General features: G+C 47.0%; 3 protein-coding genes across 3 annotated transcripts; 2 read left to right on the top strand and 1 right to left on the bottom strand.

Annotated features, from left to right (window-relative positions):
• Nucleotides 1-857: 857 nt before the first annotated feature.
• SLC16A5 (solute carrier family 16 member 5) lies at nucleotides 858-8,792 on the top strand (the record flags this gene model as incomplete). Its single annotated transcript, XM_080356525.1, has 4 exons — nucleotides 858-1,077; nucleotides 4,943-5,086; nucleotides 6,095-6,961; nucleotides 8,551-8,792. The coding sequence occupies 4 exons, from the start codon at nucleotides 858-860 to the stop codon at nucleotides 8,790-8,792; spliced, it is 1,473 nt and encodes a 490-aa protein (XP_080212651.1).
• Nucleotides 8,793-14,189: 5,397 nt separating this feature from the next.
• Nucleotides 14,190-16,547, top strand: ARMC7 (armadillo repeat containing 7). The gene is made up of 3 exons (XM_080356431.1): nucleotides 14,190-14,356; nucleotides 14,437-14,580; nucleotides 15,518-16,547. The coding sequence occupies exons 1-3, from the start codon at nucleotides 14,290-14,292 to the stop codon at nucleotides 15,853-15,855; spliced, it is 549 nt and encodes a 182-aa protein (XP_080212557.1). The 5' UTR covers nucleotides 14,190-14,289; the 3' UTR covers nucleotides 15,856-16,547.
• A 317-nt stretch (nucleotides 16,548-16,864) lies between these two features.
• On the bottom strand, nucleotides 16,865-21,658 carry NT5C (5', 3'-nucleotidase, cytosolic; the record flags this gene model as incomplete). Its single annotated transcript, XM_080356738.1, has 5 exons — nucleotides 16,865-17,292; nucleotides 17,377-17,491; nucleotides 17,957-18,017; nucleotides 18,100-18,200; nucleotides 21,449-21,658. 5 exons carry the CDS (start codon nucleotides 21,656-21,658, stop codon nucleotides 17,150-17,152), a joined length of 630 nt encoding a protein of 209 aa, XP_080212864.1. The 3' UTR covers nucleotides 16,865-17,149.
• Nucleotides 21,659-22,522: the final 864 nt, after the last annotated feature.

Below are 22,522 nucleotides of genomic sequence, written 5' to 3'. Positions count from 1 at the left end.
ATGATTCATTTTTAAAGCTGCACACGAAACTCCGTTGTAGCTACGGTTCTAGGGAAAAAATCACCACTATTTGAGTGTTAAATAAATACTGCATTGCGCAGTGGCCTCAGGGGAACTTTTTTGAGCTCATCCAGCTGCCAAAAATATTTTTACAAAATGCATGTTTATTCACGTGGAGAGGACAGGAAATGCTGTCACTGTATGTTTCATGCTGCCGGTCTCAAAGAAACCGAAACTGGGATTTCTCAGAAGAAGCTCTAGATCTAAACAGAGGTAAAGCAAAAGCCTCTCTGCGATCACCAGATCCTACTTAATTAACAGCTCTACCAGCGCTTTTTCAGCACCAGCACTCTGTAGGTAGGTGCAGTTTTCCTACCAGGCTCACGCCGAGCTCTGCTGCAATGTGCTCTATGTGTTTCTATTTTTCTTGGCATTTGCAGCGTTTATTCCTTTCAGCACTAGGGCTGAGTGACCTTAGCAATTGCCAGCAAGGGGACTCCATCTGATGAAAGCAGGTGAAAGGGGAAATACGGGCGGGAACTCGGTAAAGCCAAGTCATACCTCCGAGGAGGTGTGGTCCTGTTCCCTACCTGGCCGCGGTCACAGCACTTGTGAAATATAAAAGGGGGAAAGGCTGTTGTTTCTCAACCAATCTGTTGCCAAGGATCCTGCAGCGAGAAGGAAGGGAGGTGCTGGAAGAAATGCAGAGCAAGAACTCTGGAGTGTCAGCTGCAAAAGGTGCCTCTGAGCCTCGGGAACACCGTCAGCTCTTCTCCAAAGGTGCCCCGGCTGGGGTGAGGGTTGCGTGGTAGCTGCGCTCCCTTCCTCAGCAGGCTTAGGAGGAGAACAAAGCCACCATGTCCCCAGGAGGAGCAGCCAGACATGGAGCTGCCAACCCCCAGGACCAGGGATGGGCTTGGATGGTCCTGCTGGCCACCGTGCTGCTGCAGGGGATGACACTGGGCTACCCCCCCTGCATCGGGGTCTTCTTCACCGACCTCCAGCGCGAGTTCCAGGCCAGCAACAGTGAGACGTCGTGGTTCCCGTCCATCATGGTGGCCGTGCTGCACGGAGGTGGTAAGTGACGCCGCAGGGAATGTCCCCCACCACCTCCTGTGGTTGTGTCGCTGATGAGGGGCCGTGACGAGGGCACTTTTGGCATTTCGTTAAGGCAGGTGGTGGAAGGGACTGGGAGGTCTGAGCAGACTGGCTGGATCAGCATAGAATAATTTTGGTTGGGAGAGAACCTTAAGATCATCAAGTCCAACCATAACCTCACTCTAGAACTAAACCATGTCCTTAAGAACCTCATCTACGTGTCTAGTAAACCCCTCCAGGGACGGTGGCTCCACCACTTCCCTGGGGTTCCAGCATCTCCAAGCCACTTGGGTCACACAGTCCAAAGCTGAGTGTCCACAGACATCACGCTCCCTTTTGCCACAACCAAGAGACAGCCAAGACCCCTGGTCAAAGCAGGTGAATCCCTTTCTCCACCCAACTTCTCCAGATCAGCAACAACTTAAACCAGAGCATCTCTTTCAATAGGCTGGCAGGTAACGCTGAAGCTCAGGTGCTTTCTTGATTCATCTTCTGTCCACGAGAGCGCATCTCGTTCCGTGTGCCACATGACAACTGTGTTCTTCACAGCTGAAAAGATGGCAAAAGCCAAACTCGTCGAGGCTGCGAGCTGGGGCAGAGCGTTACAAGCAAGTCCTTGGTGGTGGCACAGAGCGCACACCCAAGCGGGCATTGGGGTGGACATGAGCACAGCTGAATTAGTGCAGGACGCGGGTCAGGCGGCACCTCCAGGAGACAGGAGATGGAAGGAGGGCTGCGCTTTACAGATAGCAGAGAGAATCACTGGTTTACCCCCCAAAGAAAAAGTGGGAGCTGCACAGGACAGGGTCCCCAGATGGATATTTCCACAGCAGCTCAAGGGCTTCCCAATAAGCAGCCCTGGTGTCGCTGCTGACCCCTCCACGTCCAACCCCTGCGTTTATTTGATAAACAGACAACCCAGAACCCACCAGGCAAAAGAAGCAAAGCATCCAGTGACACCGTGTGTTTGGGCTCCTCCCCAAGTTCATACCTGCCCCTTCCAAAAAAACAAGGTAAATAAAGCACAGGCCGGAGTCATGCTGGTGTGAAGGCTGTGGCAGGTTCCATCCCCTGGCTGACGGCCACCAGACACAGGAGAGAAGAGTTTGCACCTTAGCAGAAGCAGTTTGGTCCAGAATTGCAAGGTGCGGATGGAGAAAGAGACCTCGGGAGAAGTAATGAGGGGAGGAATTATCACTGCAGCTCCGCAGAAATGAGGCAGTATCCTTGGGGCTTGGAATTTGGAAGCGGGAAGGAGCCAAGCGGGACCTGCTGGCTCTGGGACATGGTCTCAGGAGCAGCTCAGTCCCAACACGTCCAGGAAGGACAAGCCTGGCAGTACCCGCGAGAAAATACCAATTATCCTATCTTGAATGAAGTAATTGTTTCGTAGGAGGCTGAGAACCACAGTAAAAGGTAATATAAAGACAGCCAATAAACAGATCCAAAAGTTATAAATTAGGCAAGGAAAGAATAGCCTCATGTTAATTATATTCACTAACAGAATACATCAGGGCATAACCAGCGAATTAACAAGAGAGTTGTTATTTTGCCTGCCTATTGCAGGCTGCTACGGTGGAGGAGCACTTGTAACATGGACATAAATCAGAAAAAGAAACAAAAGGAAATAAAAACCCACCTCCCTCTCAGGCCAAGCATATATGGGCTTTTGCTGCAACTTCTGATCTCCTTTGCCATGGGCCAGGTTCTCTTTGATTCGGGTTCTCCAGCTACATCCATCACCTCCGCGCTTAAGCCCTTTCCAACACTGCATTCTGCTGTATCACCTGTGCCTCTTAAACGTGCAGCTCTCTTTTTTGTCTCTTTTCTTTTTAATTCTGAGAAGATGAAGGGGAAATATATATATATATATATATATATAAATTGCTAACCAGGAGCGGGGATGGAGTGAGCAGCCCGTGCTCAGAGCGGCGCTGGGCAGGAGAGGCGACGGCAGCTCCGTGGGGCAAAGGGAAGGGCACAGTGCAAACAACAGCTCATAGCTCGTTAAGCCAAACATATCTCATTACCCACGCTGTGCTCCCAGGTAAAAGCGATTAATGATTATTTCGTTATAAGAATCACTCAAGAATTCTCGAGATCCCATGGCCGTCTCCAAGATGGGAAATGCAAGAGTTCATGCTCTGACAGGTTCTTGCTCCAAATATTTTTGCAAAGGCAAGCGAGAAATAATACTTGAAACCTAGAAAGTAAGTTAATAGGAACAAATAATTAAAAACCCTTACCATTTTTAGAGCTAATCTCATCATTTTGGAGTGTTCGATTCATGACTTCTGGCTACTCGAGTTGGTTAAACAGAAGTACCATCCTTAATGTCTTCAGCAGGAGGAAAATAAAACAGTTGCCAGCTTGCTGGACACTTTTTCAAAGGCCAGTTGGAGTCTAAGATGAAAATCTCCCAAGCAGATCAAAATACAGACAGCTGCAGTCTGAATTTTAATAATGTTCCACTGTTCACTTGACTATCTGGATTTTATTTCAAACCCAGGCATTGATTTAGGTCACAAATATGCCACGGGTTATTTTTCCCTGCACTGATTGACTCCCGATCCTGAACTTTACAGTCATTTTGCATTAGTTTCTATCACCTTGAGTGTTCAGAGAGGATAGCAAATAAAAAACCTGGACAATGTTGAAAAACCTCAGAGGAAAGAGAAAAGAAACGGCACGTTCCCATCCTGTCTGCCAGGGCGTGCAGGGAGAAGCGCGTTTCCCACTGATGGTCTGCAGGTCTGAACTCATCTTTTCCTACCCCAAAAAAGAAGGATGCTACATGGCATTAAAAACTGATAATTTAATTCATCAAATACACCAAAAGTCTATGAAAATCAAAGAACTAACTGACCTTAAATACACTCCTCTGCACCTATTCATTGCATTTTCTGATGAAACAACATAACTCTTTCCCAGTAAAGCCGTGCCAGCAATGTATGTACACAATAGACCCAGGTTATGTACACAATAAAATCCAGGATTTTGTCCATCAGAAGCACCCGAGTCTTGCTCCCATTTGTCCCGGGGCTGTGCGGGTGGGAACTGGGACGTGCTCGTGTCCATGGTTCCCCTTGGAAGCGGACACAGATAAACCCACCGGCCCTGCAGGACAGACACGTGCAGAGAGCTGTGCTGACAAGAACATATTGTTATTTTCCAGGGAATATAACATTCAGCAGCAGCAGGACTCCACAAACTGCACCTTGGATGCTGCTCCCTGCCGCTGAGATTGCTTCCCATGCAGCCACTTTCAAATAATCCTCCCTAGCAACGTCTATTTTTCTCCCATTCTTGACATATTTCAGAGTCAATCTGCCTTCTCCTGCAAGGTGTTTCACCTGGGTAGCAGGAAAGCAAGGGCAGTTTAGGAGATTTTGCAGCATATTTGAAAAATACAGTAAAATAACAGCAGAAATACACAAACAGGAATATCACCCCGCTTAGCATCTCTTATTTAGAGGCACAGGAGTACAAGTACTTTTTCAAATCGTTACCAGAATTAATATCATGTGAGAACAGAACTAGACTTGAAGGTCCTACTTCCATTTAATTTCCAAGAGTTTTGACTAAAATCCATCGCAGGGAAGCTCAGGAATCCTACTTGATGGCCAAGATCCAGGCAGATCACAGGAGCCTCAGCCAACAAGCTGACTGTGCACTTGGGGGGATCTCAGAATGCATTATCAATTCCTGGCTTCCCTCCTGCACCGAGCTGCTGGGACAATCCTCTGCGTCTCCAGACTAAATCATTTGATAACTGCAGCAGTCCAGCAGGTATAAAGTATTGTTTTCCTCCCTAACCACTTTCCTTTGGCTTCTTTGCCTTCAGGGCCCCTCTGCAGCATCTTGGTGAAGCGCTTTGGCTGCCGGTTCGCGGTGATGCTGGGGGGGCTGCTCAGCGGCGTGGGGATGGTGTCCAGCTCCTTCTGCAGGTCCATCGGCCAGCTCTACCTGACAGCCGGCTTCATCACCGGTACGTACGGAAAAACAGCAGGGAAAACAGCTGCTGTGCTGGACTTGAGAGGCAGGAAATGGCGAGAGCCCCAACTAAGCGCTCACGTTTTTCCATTCGTCTGTGAAACGGGATAAATTAAAAGCCCCAGAGCGCAGCAGGACTCCTGTAGCAGATGGACTTGCCCTTCACAGCCCTTTAACACACACCTCATCCCACCGAGCTTGCTGGAAAATGTTTCTCTCTGGAAAAAGCGACGGGTCTCCAGAGGGAAAAATGGAGAGCAAGGATGTCTGGTCTTTTTAGTATCTTCTCGGCCTTTTGTCTCTGAATAAGGGAGCTGGGTTTTTTTCAGTCTTGGAATGTAATGTGTTGGCACAACATCCTTCTTGAGTTCCCTGGGCTTGTATTTCGCCACTCCCAATCTGGGCAAACGTGGAGATATCTTTTTTCTAACAAAAGAACTTGTTAGTTTTGAACAGAAGTAACAGATGGGAACTTTTCCTTTCCAAATATTTATCCTGTGTGACTGTTGTTCAACTCCTGCTCTTTAATTAATTTTTCCAGCCAGCTTACTTTGGGACCAGTCCTGTTGGATCTTGCAAGCTGAAGCTGCGTCCACTGCATAGAGAGAAAAACAATAAGTAATTCCCTGAGCCTTGATGAGAGTGTCAGGAAAATAGCACAGCTTGCTGTATGCAGTATATAATAAAAACCAAGTTTTTAATGAACAATTCCATAACAGCTGTAGAAATGGCAGCAAGCCCCAGACAACGGTCAGCTTAGATCAGTATATATACTATACCAAAGAAAACAAGTAGTTTAATTTATGCACAACATCCTTCTTCATCCCTTGTGTGGGGTTTATGATTATTACTTCCTTGGGGTTGTGCAGCCTGGCAGGTGAGGAGATGCCTCAGTAGCAGGTGAAGTCACCCGTGGGTACACCCTGGATTTGGGCTCTTTTCCCCCTTTACGACAACGCAAAGGGATCACGCGCTGTCATTTTCTCTTTTTCCTCACCTTTAGGTCTGGGCTTGTGTTTCAGCTTCCAGGCAGGAGTGACCGTGCTGGGCTACTACTTTGTGCGGTGGCGGACACTGGCCAACGCCATCGCATCCATGGGCGTCTCTCTGGGGTTCACGCTCTGGCCGCTGCTTTCTCAGTACTTGCTGGATGAGATGGGCTGGAGGAACACGTTCCTGATCTTCGGAGGAATCCTGTTGAACTGTTGCGTTTGTGGAGCCATCATGAGACCGGTCCAGCTTGCGTCAGGGGCACCACCACAGTCACCCAAGCCTGCAGAGGAGCCGGGGAAAACAGCAGAAGGGGCACAACTGTCCAACGGAGCATCTTCTCCCCACCCCGAGCTCCGGCAGCAGAGCAGAAGGACCATGTGCTTCCAGATGCTGCAAAAGTACCTGGCTTTTGACATCTTCTGCCAAAACAAAGGTTACAGGATTTACACTGTTGGAGTGACCTGGATGATGATGGGGTTTGCGTTACCCCACGTCTACCTCGTGCCTTACGCCATCCAGAACGGAGTGGAGGAACGCAGGGCAGCCCTCCTCATCTCCATCATTGGGTTCATCAACATCTTCATCCGACCTTTGACAGGGCTGCTTTCAGGACACAGCATCTTCACCGGGAGACGCATCTACCTGTTCAGCCTGGCCGTGCTCCTCTGCGGGCTGAGCAACTTCATTTGCGTCATTTCGGCCGAGTTCAGCGTCCTCATCGTCTACTGCATCATACTCAGCATCGCCATGAGTGGCATCGGGGCGCTGCTCTTCCAGGTGCTGATGGACGTGGTGGAGATGGACAGGTTCTCAAGTGCTCTAGGGCTCTTCACCATCCTGGAGAGCATCACCCTCCTCATCGGACCCCCGCTCACAGGTAACAGAAGCTATTAAAGCAAGCTGGGGAAAAAATAAATCGGTTGTGTAGCCACTGGTGACAAGTATTTGGGAGCATAAAGAAATGAGGGAGTTTCCAAACCCACGCAGACAGGTGAGTTATGCAAAGGGAGCAATAAAAAAGGGAAAGTTGGAAAGGAACGATCAGCCCCTTCCCACAGCTGAACAAGGGTCATTTCTGCAGCTGTCTGAGTGTCACCGCAGCAGTGGGTGACAAAGTGACCCACTTGGCAGGCAGCTCTGGTAGGCGCGGGAGAGAGGAGAGCTTTGTTCCTGCAAGTGGCAAAGATACGGAGAGGAATTACTGTGGTAGGATCTTGCTGCCTATGAACCATTTCACTGCTTTGCTAGTTTGCTTTGTTTTCTCTATGGAGTCTCAAGGAATTGCAAACATCCCATTAGACAAATTAACTGTAATCAGGATTATTACCAGCTCTACATTATTCAAAATCTTTATAGTAAAAGCTTCTGCTCACTCTTCTTTCTGAGCTCTAGAGCGTATTCACTTTTCTCTGGAGACAAGCAAGGAGCTAGTTATGGCCCCCAGTGAAATAAATTATTCACAGATTTCACAGCTCGCTGCAAATGCCACTAAGTGACCTGTCCGAGACGCACCTGCTCCTGCAGCACAGCAGAACGTCTGTTCTAAGAATGGGATGACAACACGCCCCGTATTTCATGGTATTCCCTGGCATGAGTGCGTGAGTCACTTTTCTCAAAGTGCAAAAAACAGTCTTGTCTTGCCCAACTGACAGGAGTGGCCGATGGGCGAAACAACGTTCAGTACAATCAGCTCCATTTCTATTTGTAGGCCTAAAATCCGCTAAAGAAAAGTACACTACGAAAAGAAACATCCCTGGTCTTTACTGAAGAATACGAGCAAACAAACATTATTCTGCTATTACCACATAAATAAGCAGCCTATAGAGAAGGTATCATATATTTGGCCTGAGTATTGCCTTTCCATCTCTAACATTAGCATTAAATTACTTGTTTGATATGCCATGTTTTATATTGAGGCAACTTAGTCATAACGCTTGCTGCGCTCTGTGTTTTCCTCTCCCTGATTACACACTATTAGAGGCAGGTTTTCAGTTTAGAGAGCCAAACATGTTGCTTTTTGAGAGATTTCTCTATTTATTTGTTCTGTTTTCTAGTCTGGGGTGTAACGAGGTCACTCATTTCAAAATCCATTGACTGGCAGTGGTATGGGGGGTTGTGCCAAGTAAACAGAATGAATCAGCACATTGGGGAAAAGTTACAATTTCCTTTCTTTCCTAATTTTTCTGTTTATTGAGAAATACTTTATAAAGAAGCAGAAACATCACCTGAGCGGTGACTACAGAAAAAAACAACCACAGTATCACAGTATGTTTGGGATTGGAAGGGACCTCAAAAGATCATCTAGTCCAATCCCCCAAGAATCTAGAGAACTTACCTCATCTGTGAATGCTTGTCTTTTGTATATGGCAGTTTGCTGAATGATTTAGGTTCAACATTTATGTAAATATCACCCATTTGCTGTTAGTGTGCATGTTCCCTTCAACTAAGCTGTGGCTTCTACTTCAGGTCTCCTGGTGGACATCACCAGCGATTTCCACTACGTCTTCTACACCTCCAGTTTCTTCCTGATATCAGCTGCATTGTTCATGGGGCTCAGCTTCTGTGCCCTGCAAAAAAAACCCAAATTGAAAGACGCTCCCAAAGTACCTTTGGATAATCCCTCCAAATGCCAATACAATGAAATACCAACGGAACCACGGGCTGAGAGTCAATCCCCTCCAGCAGTCGTGTACGTCACGAGCATATGAGAAGAAAGAAAAGCAGCACAAAAAGAGGAATATGAACAATTAGGTGGCCTGTACAAACTGCACAACGGCCAGCGCTGATAGCAGAAGAGAAAACAAGCATCTGCTTTCTAAAACTGGTGTCAGCGCCGCATTTCCACTCCATGGGGCTGTGTCAGACTCCACGGGAGTGATCCAGACCTTAGGCTGAGCCCAGAGCCCAACACCAGCCAAAGAGCCGGAGGACTAAGAGAACCAACTGCACTTTCCCAAAGCAAACCATGGAACAACAGCCATGGAACCAGCACCGAGAGACAAAACCTGTGTCAGTTCCATCGGGTTAACTTGGTGACTTTAAGAAATCACTGGAATTTCACATGCACATTTTGGTTGGTAGCACTGGACATATTAATGGCCATGCACAACACTAATTCTTCCACAATTCTTCTGCCTTGTCTGAACATGTGATTTTGGTGCAGATTTGTATGAAGTCTCCTGGCCACTTCCCATGTTGGGGTTTGCAAGACAAACACTTTCCACAGGAAGTGTGTTATTATTTTCCACCTCTCTAAATATTATTTGGAGACTGCTGCGTGCAGAACTCAGCCGAGTCTCTAGGAAGATCAAATATTTTCTCCTACAAGGCATATGCATATATATGTATGTATGTATGTATGTATGTATGAGTTCTTCATGCCAAGGATATTTTCAAAGCCTCAAAGGTTCAACTCCAAAGCATCAAAAAGAAAATAACATAATCAAATTTTAGAGTGCCTCCTTTGTATAACTAGTGATAACTCAAGTGCTTCTTGATATATCACAAAACAGGATTCATGGCTTGTGTAAATTCTTTCCAGCATTAACTGGGACACACTTTCTTTTCTTGGGGGTTTTGGGTGGGCAGGGAAGGTGTTACTAGACCTGAGAGTAACTGTATGCAGCCCTATACAGGGTCAAATTCAAAGTTCCCCCTTGTGTAAATGAATTTAGCTCTTTAGTCTTAGATTCTCAGACTTACACTGGCGTTCTCATTACAGAGAAGTTTGCACAAGCACGACTTACAAATAAATAAGTGGGGAAAAAAGTACACAGAGAAGAGTCGATGTTATTGACTCGTATCTGTAGAGCCGTGACTGTAAGTGGCTTTTCTTGCTGCGCTCCGGGAGTCGTACTTGTAGGTACTGAGAGCTGCAGCAACCTCCAGCACCAGCTCCGGCTGCAAAGCACTTGTGTGCTGTATCGCTGCTGACCTGAGAGAAGCAGAAACTCACAATGCGATGGAGATGACTCTGCCATCAGAAAGATAGAAGCACAAAACAGGAGCGAAATGGAAGCAGCAACATCACCCCGCTCAGCCGCAGCGCTTATCTTGAGAACCATTGCATCCAATTCCTGGCTACAAAACCACAGTTTTCGTTAGTTGTGGGTTCCCCGCACAAAACAAACCAAGAAACCCAAACTTGGTGAAACTACCAGAAAACTTCACGTCTTCAGAGACAATAATGGCTTCGCAGCGGGTCTAACGTGGAGCAGCCCCTCGGAGGGTCCTGCTCCCACCCCTCAGCAGGGTCTGTATCCCTGTATTTCAGCGCTGCTCCAAGATTACAGAACCAGTCGCGTCTGCATTTCCTCATCAAACATAGAGTTAAATAAGATGGCTACGGGGAGGCATACATATCTAATCTCTCATCACAGATATTTATTAACCTGTGCAATGCTTACATGGTCCATAACTACGAAGCAAACAGGGACTGGTGCTTCTCAGCTTTCCGAAACAATGACTGCTGTGTGCTCCTAGGAAAAAGAGGAGGCTTTCCCCCTCTCCAAAAAGAAAAAAAGGACAAGGGATCAATCCCCAAACCTCTCTTAGGTGTTGCAAATAAACCAGCTAAACAAATTGCCATTTTGTTTTCTGTGTCTAATTCTTACATTTTAAATGTTGTTCACCTTTCTACATTCCTTTCTTCCAGGAATACAGGGTCGTGTTGTCCCAAATCCTCCCATCGATACAAACATCCAGGGCAAAACAGGCAACATATGGTGTAAGCTACAACCCGTCAGAATTTACCACTGCTCTTTGATACCCCCAGGCTCAACACCAGGACTCACGTGCAGAGGCGGAGAGATGTTTGTGGGAAGAAAAACAATGAATTCACAAATCCATTGTTTTCAATGTTTCTCATCTTGTTGACTAAAACCTTCCTAGCAGCTTTACAGAATCTAAACCGCCCAAAAATGGCGTTATCTCCTCCCGTTCCTTTCCACAGACCCTTCAGAAGTGACCCACGAGGCTGGAAAGAAATGTCAGAGGGAGGAGAGGTAACATTTTAGGCTGTGTTTCCACAGGGAATTAAGATGTCTGAGCCCCCGTAACAGCAAAAACTAACCCCCGTTCCTATTCCACAGCCTTCCTATCTCTCTTTCAACCTGAACTCCAAGTTGCCTTGAGCTTGGTAAAGCCCAGCTGAAGGGACTGTGCGTACCAAGCCTGCTACAGCGTAATAAATATCCTCCCTGAGCTATTGGACAGAGCAGTAACACTCAGTCCTTAAGAATCTTGAGGCCCAGAAGAAAAATAAAGCAATAAAAGTTCTTTTCATTAGCTTAAGGTCATCGCATTACACAAGGCAACCACAGCTTAATTACCACCACCCCTTCCCCCATGAAGCAGGTTTTTTTAACCCCTACAGACAGTAACTTAACCCTGGCTTTAACTATGCACAAACACCAACACCTCAGCCAGGTTACAAACCTCTGAGAAGGCGCAGAGCAAGTAAAAAATGCCAGAAATCAGTGTTCATCACTCCCCTCGTCCCCACTTGACCCTTCGTGTTTCCTTTATCATTCAAAGTATCATTAACCTCGCCAAGATAAGCGTTTTTGCAACAAGCACCTTTCCTTACTGCAGCGGAACATTCACCAGGAAGTTCATGCTGAAATATTGCAAGATTGTGATCCTTAAAAAAAAAAAAATAGCCTTAGATACCCTGCCAATGTAATTCTTGGAAAAGTTTAATAAAAACCCGAAGAAAGGTCACAGTAAACTTCTACAATCCCAAACACCTCAGAAGTGCAAAAATCACTTAAAATAAGAGCTTGGCATTCTGTTTGCAGGCCTGGCAAGGTCTACAAGGAAAGAAAGGTAACTACTAGAGAGGAAAATTCACGGAATTCTAACTTTGGCGTGATATCAATGCCACCAGACCGGCCCCTGGAGCTGCGAATACCCCGGCTGGACCAGCCCGTTCTGTGCTAACTGTTCTGGCAACCAGCAAGTGCTTGGAGCATTCAGATAATTAAACAATACAGCAAATAGTGCGTGAGTAAACAGCCTGAGTAAGAGGGTTACATACCCCAGGCAACTCTGCCTCCTGCCAAGGGATCTGGACGATCAGGACAAGCTCACCACATTAAGCCAGCTCAAAACAGGTCATGTAGGCAGCGCTGGCACGGTCTGCAACTCTAGAAACCCTCTGAGGAGCGCACAACCTGAGGGTGATTGTGGGCAAACTGCTCCAGCGGGCAGCTCCAACACGGTGAATTCAGTGTGAAACGTTCTGCACATCTCTCAACCAGCTGCAGTTAAACTCGAGGCAAGATGAGCGCTGGAAGGGGCATGGAGGACACGTCCAGGGGTTTCTCCTGGTGACGCTGGACGGTGTGACCTGCAGATGAAACTCAGCTAGCAGACACCAGCCATTCCAAACACCGCGCCGGGGGACAAAGGTCTTCCTGTGCATGCAAAATTACACCGACTGACCACAGACCTACTGCTTACAAGTAGAAGCAATCACATTTTTCTTCTTTAAATATTGTTTTTCAGCCCTATTTAGTCAATCCCAACATCCTTAATCGCCTGTCTCTGCATTGACTAGCTATGTTTGCTTTCTCCCATTAGTCACTGACTTTCTGTGTAATGACAGATGTGGCTTTAGTGTCAACACTCACAAAGGCACAGGTTAAAAGAAATTTGTTAATACACATTCTAATAATAAACATTCTACTATAGAAGAGGTCCATGGCACCTTTGTTGATCATTTTCATACTCATTTTCATTCATGCATATACACACTGTCTCCAGCTGATAATTATGATACAAGATGCAATTGCTACCACAGTTGCTTACACTTTGATATCAGGTAGAAATAAATAAATACCTCCACTTCCACATTCTGTCCTCCCACACCACCGCAACATTAAAAGATTTAGCATCACAGTATTCGGTGCAGCTTCTTTGCTCATCCTGCTGTTTAATGTGGTCATGGGCAGATATATCACTACATCCAGCTGTGTGGTACGAGAAACCCTGATTCCCCCCCAAAAAAGACAGAGTCTTATATTAATTTTTGCTCCAAAACATATTACTTTTTTACACATATAGCTGCCTGGACACTATTTAAATTGATTTTTAAAATGAACTGCAAGTAGGGCTTATTTTTTGAGTTGGGCTTATATTTCAAGCAATCTGAAAAATCATGTTAAGGCTTATTTTTGGGGTAGGGCTTATTTTAGGGGAAACGGGATTATCAGCCCAACACTTGTCACTGATGTCCTGGGCAGACTGGTCCAAGTTCAGCTTGCTTTATACGAAAATCAGCTGCATTTGTGATAATACAAACGGCAACACCAGTTCGCAACCTGTTCCCCAGTCTATAGAATTTATGTGTATGTAATTGCTTCAATAAAAGCAACGCAAATTTCTGCGGAGTTCACCCGCAGTTTATGAGGCTTATGGACATTTACCTTATACATTTACCTGACGTGAACCACATTTGACGCCACTTGCAGCACTTTTAACCACAATGGTTTCACTGGAACCGCTCTGGTCCGGGATCTGTAATTGCTCAGCTTTGTTCTTAGGCCATTGTACAATCTGGGTGGAATTACCTGTTTGTTGATTCCTTCCTCCTTGGCTTCTCTTCCCCCACAGGTAATTTATCTCACCTTATGTGTATTGTCCCCTCGCTTTATCTTTTCCCTCAGCTTCTAAACCTTTTGCCGTTTTACAAAATGCAAAGAAAATATCTTTTTCCGTTGTCCTTTAGCCCATGAGTTGCAATCTCATATAAATACTAAACCTTCATACCCTCCAGCGTCTCTCCCTAGCGCCTCAAATTGAGCAGGAAAAAAAGCACAGGTAGACGAAGATTTTTATGAGTAAAAGACTTGCTCTGACAAGGAGCTAAGCATTTGAACGCCAAAGCTTTGCCACACACCAAAACACAGCCCGGAGCACATCCCTTATTTATTTAGCTATCATTTATTTAACTGGTAACAGGTTACGCGGTCCACAGGGACGGAAACACCCCACCGGGCCCCGGGAGCGCCGCCATCCCACGCCCACAAGATGGCGGCCACCGCCCCTTCCTGCCGCCACTCCCACAAGATGGCGGCCACCGCCCCTTCCTGCCGCCACTCCCACAAGATGGCGGCGGCGGGGCCGGTCGTGAGGTGGGGAGTGGTGATTGTGGGGGTTTTCACAGGGAACCGGGCATTAAGTGGCTGAGCTGGGGGCATCGGGATGGAGCTGGGGCGGCTAGAGTACCTGCAGGCGCTCGTCACCGAGTTCCAGGCGACAGACAGCTCAGGTAACACTTAGGCACCACTGCTGGCTAATTCTCCTCATGTCGAGCGTGTTTCCTCATTTCCTGATGTTTCTCCGTTGCAGAGGCCAAGGAGCAGGTACTGGCCAACCTGGCCAACTTCGCCTATGACCCCAAAAACTACGAGTACCTGCGGCAGCTGCAGGTGCTGGATCTGTTCCTCGACATGCTCACTGAGGAGAGCGACACCCTCGTGGAGTTCGCCATGGGTAAGGGCCGCACCTCAGCACCCTCAGACAGGCTGACATTTTGAATTATTTGGTGGTTAATCTTCCCAGCTGAGAGGCAGGTAGGTTGTGCCACAAGAACAGATGCACGCAATGCTGATGAAGCCTCATTCTGTGGGAAATGGGGTGAGAGGCAGGAGGCAGGTGTCTCCCCTTCATCCCAATAGAGCTGCTGTGCTTAAAAATGATGCTTTCTGGAAAGGATTTATTTTTAAAGACTGTAAATAAACACTAGATGAATGACTTTAACAAAACCTCTCCTACAGATGAACACTCGTTAATACATTAATTGTTGCCCTGTATAATGTACAGGTCCAATGTAATTATTCTAATGTTGACAACCAGTCTTCTTAATACTTGAAATTTTTCACATAGTCCTCTGAGGAACTGCCTTATGGTGATTCCCCATGGTCTGAACATGAGCTAAGGGGTCAGATCCTAATTATGACTGATTCCATGAGATTATAATAAATACCTTTTTAAGCTTTGTGGCTGAGCTACAGCAGGGTGTGGCTGCATCTTAAAAGCTTCAAGTACGAACATATTTTGCATCTTGACTAGTACTGTTGTCTCTGTTCTTCTAAAACACCTGCAGTAAACTGCTGTTTCCAGCCTCTGTTAGAGTTAAGTGATTCTGGAATTCTTCATTGTTATGTCCAGCAGGACAGTGCCCTCTAATGACATACAGGAGGAGGAATGTTCTGGTGGAAAAACTTCTGGAAAGAATCAAGAAAACATTGCCCAGGAAGCCATTAAGAATTTTCCGTCCAAATGTCACAGACAATCTGCATGCTTATTTCTGTATTAGGAGAAAAAAAAACGGGGGATCAGGAGTGAACTGAATCTTAGTATGAAAAAGATGAGGGTGTGAAGAGAAGTTTGTCTTGCATGTGTCAGATGTTTTCTTTTGCTGTTTCAGGTGGTCTTTGTAACTTGTGCCTGGACAGAGCTAACAAAGACTACATCTTGGAAGCAAATGGGGTAGAGCCCATCATCAACTGCCTGTCCAGCTCCAACGAGGAGACGGTCATGTCGGCGGTCACGACACTGATGTACCTGACGACGCCGCAGTCGCGCCAGCAGACCACGGCCCTGCCCGTGGTGGAGTGCATGCTGCGCTTCTCCCTCTCCGCCAGCAGAAGACTCAGCAACCTGGCAACCGTCTTCCTGGAGGATTACTGCACGCCGCGGCAAGTGGAGGAGGCCAGGAACCTGAGCAAGCACACCGCCGTGGGGATTCCTCTCCCCAAGGACTGAAGTCGTCAGAGCAGCGCAGAGCTGTCGGGAGGGAGATTCCCTCTTTTCCCAGGCCTCCACGTTCTGCTCAGCAGGTCAAGAGTGCGTCAAGAACAACATTAAAGAGGGAAATTGGTCATGCTAGCACTGGATTTTAGGTAATAGAGGATGGTACAGCACTACCATGTCAAGCATGCAGCTAAAACTGCAGGCAAATATTTAAAATAAAAGAGGTCGTGGCTGTTGGAGGGCAGGTTGCCAAGTGCAGCCCAGCACCCAGTTTGCACAAATAACCTTTCGCAGCAATTAGGGGTTTTTTTCTACTTGGGTTATTGGGCAACTTATATCCCCTCCAGCTCCTGGCTGCTGTTACTGCAGTTCTCATCTTCCCTATCAACTCAAATGATTTTGAAATGTCACATAAACTTTATTACTCTTGCAGAAGAACAAAGGTGTTACCCTGCCCCGGCAGTTTGCAATCCTGCTGCATTCCCTTTGGTACTAAATATGTCATCCTATCATCACGGCATAGTCACCCAGCTAGTAAATCACTACACAGGGCAGGTTGTAGCTGTCCTATAAATCGGAAAGTGCAAAGCTGTTTTTCCTTCATTACCACGGGTGAGGAAGGTGAAAATTAAAAAAAAGGGGCTCGTGGCACTGTGGTTCACGAGAACGGCTGTCTTGTAAAACCTTCTCTTAATAAAACATTAACTTAAATGCTGTGTAAACAGTTTTGTGTAAGCTTATAAATATTTCTCCACAGCACTTGCAGCCCAGCCTTTGCTCACTCTTACTCATGCACAGGAGCAGAAATTGAAGCCAGCCTGGTCTCCTTTCATTATCAGCCAACGATGCAAAAGGCAACCCCAAAGCCAGGGTGGCTAAATACATAACATTTAAATGGGTTTGGCCGCTGAGCACAGAGCTCCCTGACAGACACCCACGCGCTGCGCCTGCTCGAGTTTCAGAGCTTTACTTCTTTTTTCTCTCCCCTTCAACCCCAGTCAGCCCAGATCAAACAGGAGCGAGGTTAGAAACACACAAAACCAACCCACAACTGCTTGTATTTTATCGTTTCACCAACAGCAAACATCCAAAACGACTCTACAGAGATTAACTGACTGAATGCGGAGCAAACTTCCAGAAAGCTGCAGAGGAATCGGCTCTGCAGCGTGTCACAGACAGCTCATTTCTTATTATAACCAACCCCTGCCCGGCTGAGGGAGCCCTGGGAAGGGGTTTCCCTGCCAAGATGAGCTGGTTGTTCCCCTGGCAGTGGGAACAGCACAGCCTCCTGTCATTTTTTTCTGCATTACTGCCGGCGTTTGCTTTCCAGGATGCCCTTCCAGTCGTCGGCCCAGGAGAGCAGCCGCCGGCACGGAGCCTGCAGCTGGAGGTGCTGGTTGTGGCAGCAGGTGAACAGGATGTGCTCCCAGCTCGGGTTCTGCTCCGCGCCTGGGGAGGGAAGGGAGCAAAGCTGGGGTCAGCCGGAGGCCTTCCTCCCCAGCTAACAGCGAGCGCTGCAAAGGCTTTTCAAACCTCTAATGGTATCCTTGTCATCAAACAGCAAGTCAGCAGACACGACGGTTTTATCCCGGGTTAGTATAATCCGCTCCACAAACTCAGGTCCCAAATGTTTCTCTACCCACTTATACTGCAAAGGCAAGAAAGAAGAGAAAGTTCTGCTGTGCTCGCTGTGCACATTGCTCAAGTCAGTATGGCAATTTTTCTCCCATAAACCTCCATCTGTGCCTACAAATCCCCGCCGCAGAGACTGGCTGTGGCCCAGGACGCTGATTTAACCTGTGCTGTCAGTCAGCGCCGCGTTCGCCGTGCCTCGTTGCTGTCAGTTTGCGAGCGGCACTGGCTGCTCGCCCAGAACACGTGGACTGTGCTCATCAAGTCATTCCAGTGATTAAAGTACCCCCTCCATTCTCATGCTGGTGGCAAACGGGGTTAATTGCAAGGCTACAGCCTCGTAACTCAGCATTGGCCTCATTCAGAACATCTCAGGCTCCTTATTTAGACAGAATCTTTATAAATTAATGATTCTAACGTGGGTAGTAAGAAATACCTTGCAAAAACAGCATTAAAACCAGTAAAATAAATTCTCACCCACCTTTTCCACAATGCAGTGCTCGTATTTCCGGAGAGGACTCGTGCAAATAAAGACTTCGGTGCTGGAAAGAAACAGCTTTCATTAGCAGTTGGGAAAGCGCATAAGACAACGGAAAAGGGCTGTAGAGTGCAAAGTGTCCTTACTCCTGCATGTGGATCATCTCCTGCATGGCTTCCAGGGCTCCTGGAATTGGATCCAACCCTAGAAAGAAGCCAGGCGATTCGTAGACACTGGCTACCTTATCCTGCAAGAGACAGGAGGAACGTTAGCAATGCCCGGGCTTTGGTCCCAGCTCCCTGCATGACAAGTTGTCCCGTTACCCGCGGGTAAGAGCCGGCAAAGGGTTCCGAGAGCGCTGTGGTTTAACCCCGGGGAGCAAACCCCTCCACCCCCCAAGCAGGGGAGAGAATCGAAAGGGGAGAAGCTTGTGGATTGAGAGAAAAAGTTTAATAAAATATCAAAATACTAATAAATAAATATTAGTAATAATAACGATATAAGAATACTAAATGTATCAAACATAAAGTGATAGTCGATGCAATTCCTCACAAACTCCATCTGCGCCGAGCAGCCAGTCCCAGAGAGGAGAGGAGAGCACCCTGGTTCCAAACAGGCGATCCCAGGCACAGAGCAAAAAAGACCAAAAAAAGGCAAAAGGCCCAGAGGCCAACTGCTAAACGGCAAAACTGCAAAAGACTGAAGTACCAGAACTCCCGAATGAAACTCAGTCAGAATGGAGCTGGAACAGCTTAAATTTCATTCTCAGGCAGAGAGGTTAAGCTTCCAATATCTCTTCTACCCTAAGACGTATAAATCTTACCTTCCTCAGGGTCACACAGGGAAGTTCAGAAGTGCCGAGCTGGCATTTCTCCGCAAGCAATGAAGCTGTACATTGCTGTGCACTCAACAGTTTGGAAAACTTGGTCAGTGTTCTTCAAAGGCAAGCTGGCAGCCTTTGCTTAGAAACTGTACAAGATTGCTTTACAGCCCAGCTGATGGTCTCCTTGCTCGATATCACCAGCAGAACATCATCGTAAAAACCATTTCAATTAAGCAGCAATGAGGAGGAGTCGGCATTAAACAAGTCTCGCGGATCACGGTGCTCGTTCAGCTATCTTAATTAACAAATGCTCATAAATCAACAGCCAGAAATTTGGAAGCGCTGCCTGATTTCACATGCAAATCAGAAGAGGTGAAGGAGTCCAGATCAGACCTGCCCAGATCTCTGTTCCCGTGCAAAGCGTCACTGATCGCAGCAACAGCTCCCTGGAGCTCTTCCCAAGGAGACTGAATTACAGAACCAGGGTTTGTGTCTGAAAGCCCTTTTAGCCGGCAGCAAGACAGCAGAAACTGGCAGCTTTCCACCACGTCACAAAACAGTCTGGCTTTACTGGAAAAAAGATAGTTGATGACTCTTAAAAGCAAAAGCCATTTGTCCAAAAGAAAAGCTGCTAGAAAAATAAGGTAAACCAATTTTCTTTCCTCATTCTCATCCCATCATTGCTGAACATTTCTAATTTCCACTAGCAATAAGTTAGATTCAAAACTGGAATAATTACATCTATCCCTAAGCTTTCCCATTTGCAATCCTTAAAGTAATTCTAGGAATTCTTGCCACCACTGGAGATGTTGAATCTTCCTTTGAAACTGTCTGGGGCCGGGTAACACATCCCGAACTCTTGGGAGATAAATCCCCATCAGCAAAATTGCTGGGGACCAGATGGACAAATACAGTAAAGAAAGTCTTGGGCAAAATACTTTGTAAATGAAATGGTTTTACAATGTGAAATTAATTATCAACTTACAATCAAAAAATAAAGCAAAGTAATGATTCAAGAGGCACCTGCCGAGCACTAACAAACATCGACACTCGGTAAGAGGCCAATGCAGAAATTATCAGTGTCTGGGCTGCTGAAGCAGCTTTTCCTGCAGCTGGGGACGAGGAGAAACCTCCTCCTGCGGGAATTCTGCATCCCAGCCACCCTGTACCGCCCCGGCAGAACTAACAAGGTCTCTATTTTTAACCAGCTGTGGTATTTACATAAAACCTGAAGGAGCTTCGAATTTTTAAAGCTTTATTGTTCTGCCAAATGCACCTAAACCAGCCCAGAGATCCAGAGGTTACTGAAGGAGACAGACACACAACACGACGACATAAACCTGATTTCCTTAGGAAGCCATGCTAATAACGAACAATAAGATAAGAGATTGCTGCTGCTGCTGGTCTGGGTGGGACTCAAAGCAGTTATCTGGTTCGTTCACTGACACACCTAAGGAACAGGATGAGCATGAACCAAATCAGGGAATGGGAATGCCAGAAATAGAACAGAACACAGCTTTCAGGACAGATCAGACCTGCTAAATAAGAACAAATAAAAGCTATGACCCCTTAAATTACCTGCAATTCTTTTTGTCCCAGTACACCTAAATGAAATTCACGTAAAGGATACTCACTTAAGCAATAAATCATGGTAATTTATATAAAACGATAACCAAATAATGCGTATTGCCTATAAGTTACGAGCTCTGGGAAGTTTTGAGCATCAATAGTCATAGAGGTCGGTCAGTTTGGAGCCTGTGGAAATGCTGCCCGGATGCAGCTCTCTCGTCCATCACGCTGCTGCAGACACCTGCACCTCGTTATGGAACAGAATGCAAGTTCTCATTAATCTTGAAATTAGCAATGAACTTCTCAGGGAAAGTGCAGGGCCCAGCCTGGATCAGCATCCACTCCACTTTCTGACAGAGTCCTTGCTGTCCTGTGGCAACCAGAAGGAAGCGTGAAGTCTGGATTCACCGTATTTCTAATTTTGCCTTGCAAAAGTCTCTGATATTCATTAGCAAACACTAAAAATAGCAGCAATTTGCACAGATGTAGGCTGTACCACCAGTTCACCTACCGTGCACTTTGCTTGTCAGAGCATGCAGAGAGAATTACATACATACAGCATTTTATTAGCTGCACAAACCCCATATATAACATTTATATTTCTTATCCTGCTACAGAGCTACATTAACAACTGCAGGGAGCTTTAGGGTTAAGTTATGACCACGGCTGCACATCAAGCTCAGGAGTAGGTAAAGAATAAGTTTAAGATAGTCGAGCCAACAAATTTTTTCCAGCTATTTTTATGATAGAATCACTCAACGCCAATCCCCGCACACACACCTCTGCGTAAAGGGCTGGCAATCCAAAGAAAGTCACTAATTATTATATTAATACACAAATTAACACCGTTTGCATGAATCAAAACTTTGTAGCACACCATTAAAAAAATTAAAATTGGGGGAAATAAATAAATAAAACAGGAAAATACCACCAACCCTTCCCTCCCTCTGCTTGGGAAGTCGGTCGATGCGGTTTCCGTCGCTCACAGCAGCGCACAAGGGGGGAGGGAGGAAGTTTTGTCAGCCAGTCACAACCTCCCCATTTTCCAGCTCCCCCGCAGCGCTCCCCGCCGGCTGCAAACCCCGTGCTCACCCGCCGCTCACCCCCAGGTCCTCCCGCAGGCGGCCGTACTGCTCCCGCACCGAGAAGCCGCTGCGTGCCGCCAGCTCCACCCGCGGCTCCCCGGGGAAGCGGGAGCAGAAGCCCCGCAGCACCGCGGCCTCGAAGTCGGCCAGGACGCCGTCCATGTCCACCAGCACCCGCAGCGGGCTGCCCGCCCTGCCTGCACTCCTGCGTGCGCCCGGCAGCTCCATCACACACGCGGGAGCGGGGCGGACCCGTGCGGCACCGATATGCATGAGCGTGGGCGGCGCTCCACTGCTCAGTGGGCAACTGGGCTTACTGGGAAAGGGTGGGAAGATGAGCTAGAGCCTCTTCACGCTTCCAGGCGCCTTGAGTGAACGGTGGCTGTGGCTGCCACGCTCAGAGGCAGAGGAGGGCGGATGGAAGGCAGCTTCACTCGGCCAAAATCTCAGCAACCATAAATTAACAAGTTCCACAGGTTTCTGGGGCTTGCAAAGGAAATATAATTCTATCACTTTCCTCCTCCCAGGCCATTTCCATGTGGCAGCCTCACGGCAATCTCTATCAGCTCTAAGGAACACCGTTGCAGATGTGGGAGAGGAGGAACATGTTAGAGCAAATCTGGTTTTATAGGTTAAGCACCTAAGGCCAAGGCTTCCCCAAAACTTATCTGGAAAACAGGGGTGTTTTTAGCAACCAGTTCTTCCAGGAGGAGGGTGGAAAAGGCACAGGCTCTCCAGCAGACACACCAGTTTGCACAAACTGTGCAGCAGATCCTCTGCAGGACAGAAAAACTTTACAGTTTGGTCTCCCACCTCCTCCCTTGTTAGAGTCTATAGATATATTTTTGTTTGTGTGTGTATGAAACTAAACTTTCATTTCCTCAATTTTCTTGAGAGAAAAACACACTTAGGATAAAACAAACTATATGTGTCAAACCATATTCTAAATTTCTCTGATGTAGAAGATAAAAATGAAGAGCTAAATCACTTTCTTCAGAAGACAGCACGTGATGGTGACCTCAAGTCAGGTATAAACTCTCCTGCTCCGCTGTGTTCCAGCTCTGTGAGAACGGGGCAGGTTGGCTGAGACAA

The sequence above is a fragment of the Nesoenas mayeri genome (genome assembly GCF_963082525.1).
Source record: "Nesoenas mayeri genome assembly, chromosome: 19".
NCBI classification, from domain to species: Eukaryota; Metazoa; Chordata; class Aves; order Columbiformes; family Columbidae; genus Nesoenas; species Nesoenas mayeri.
This window is presented reverse-complemented; position numbering and strand designations above follow the sequence as displayed.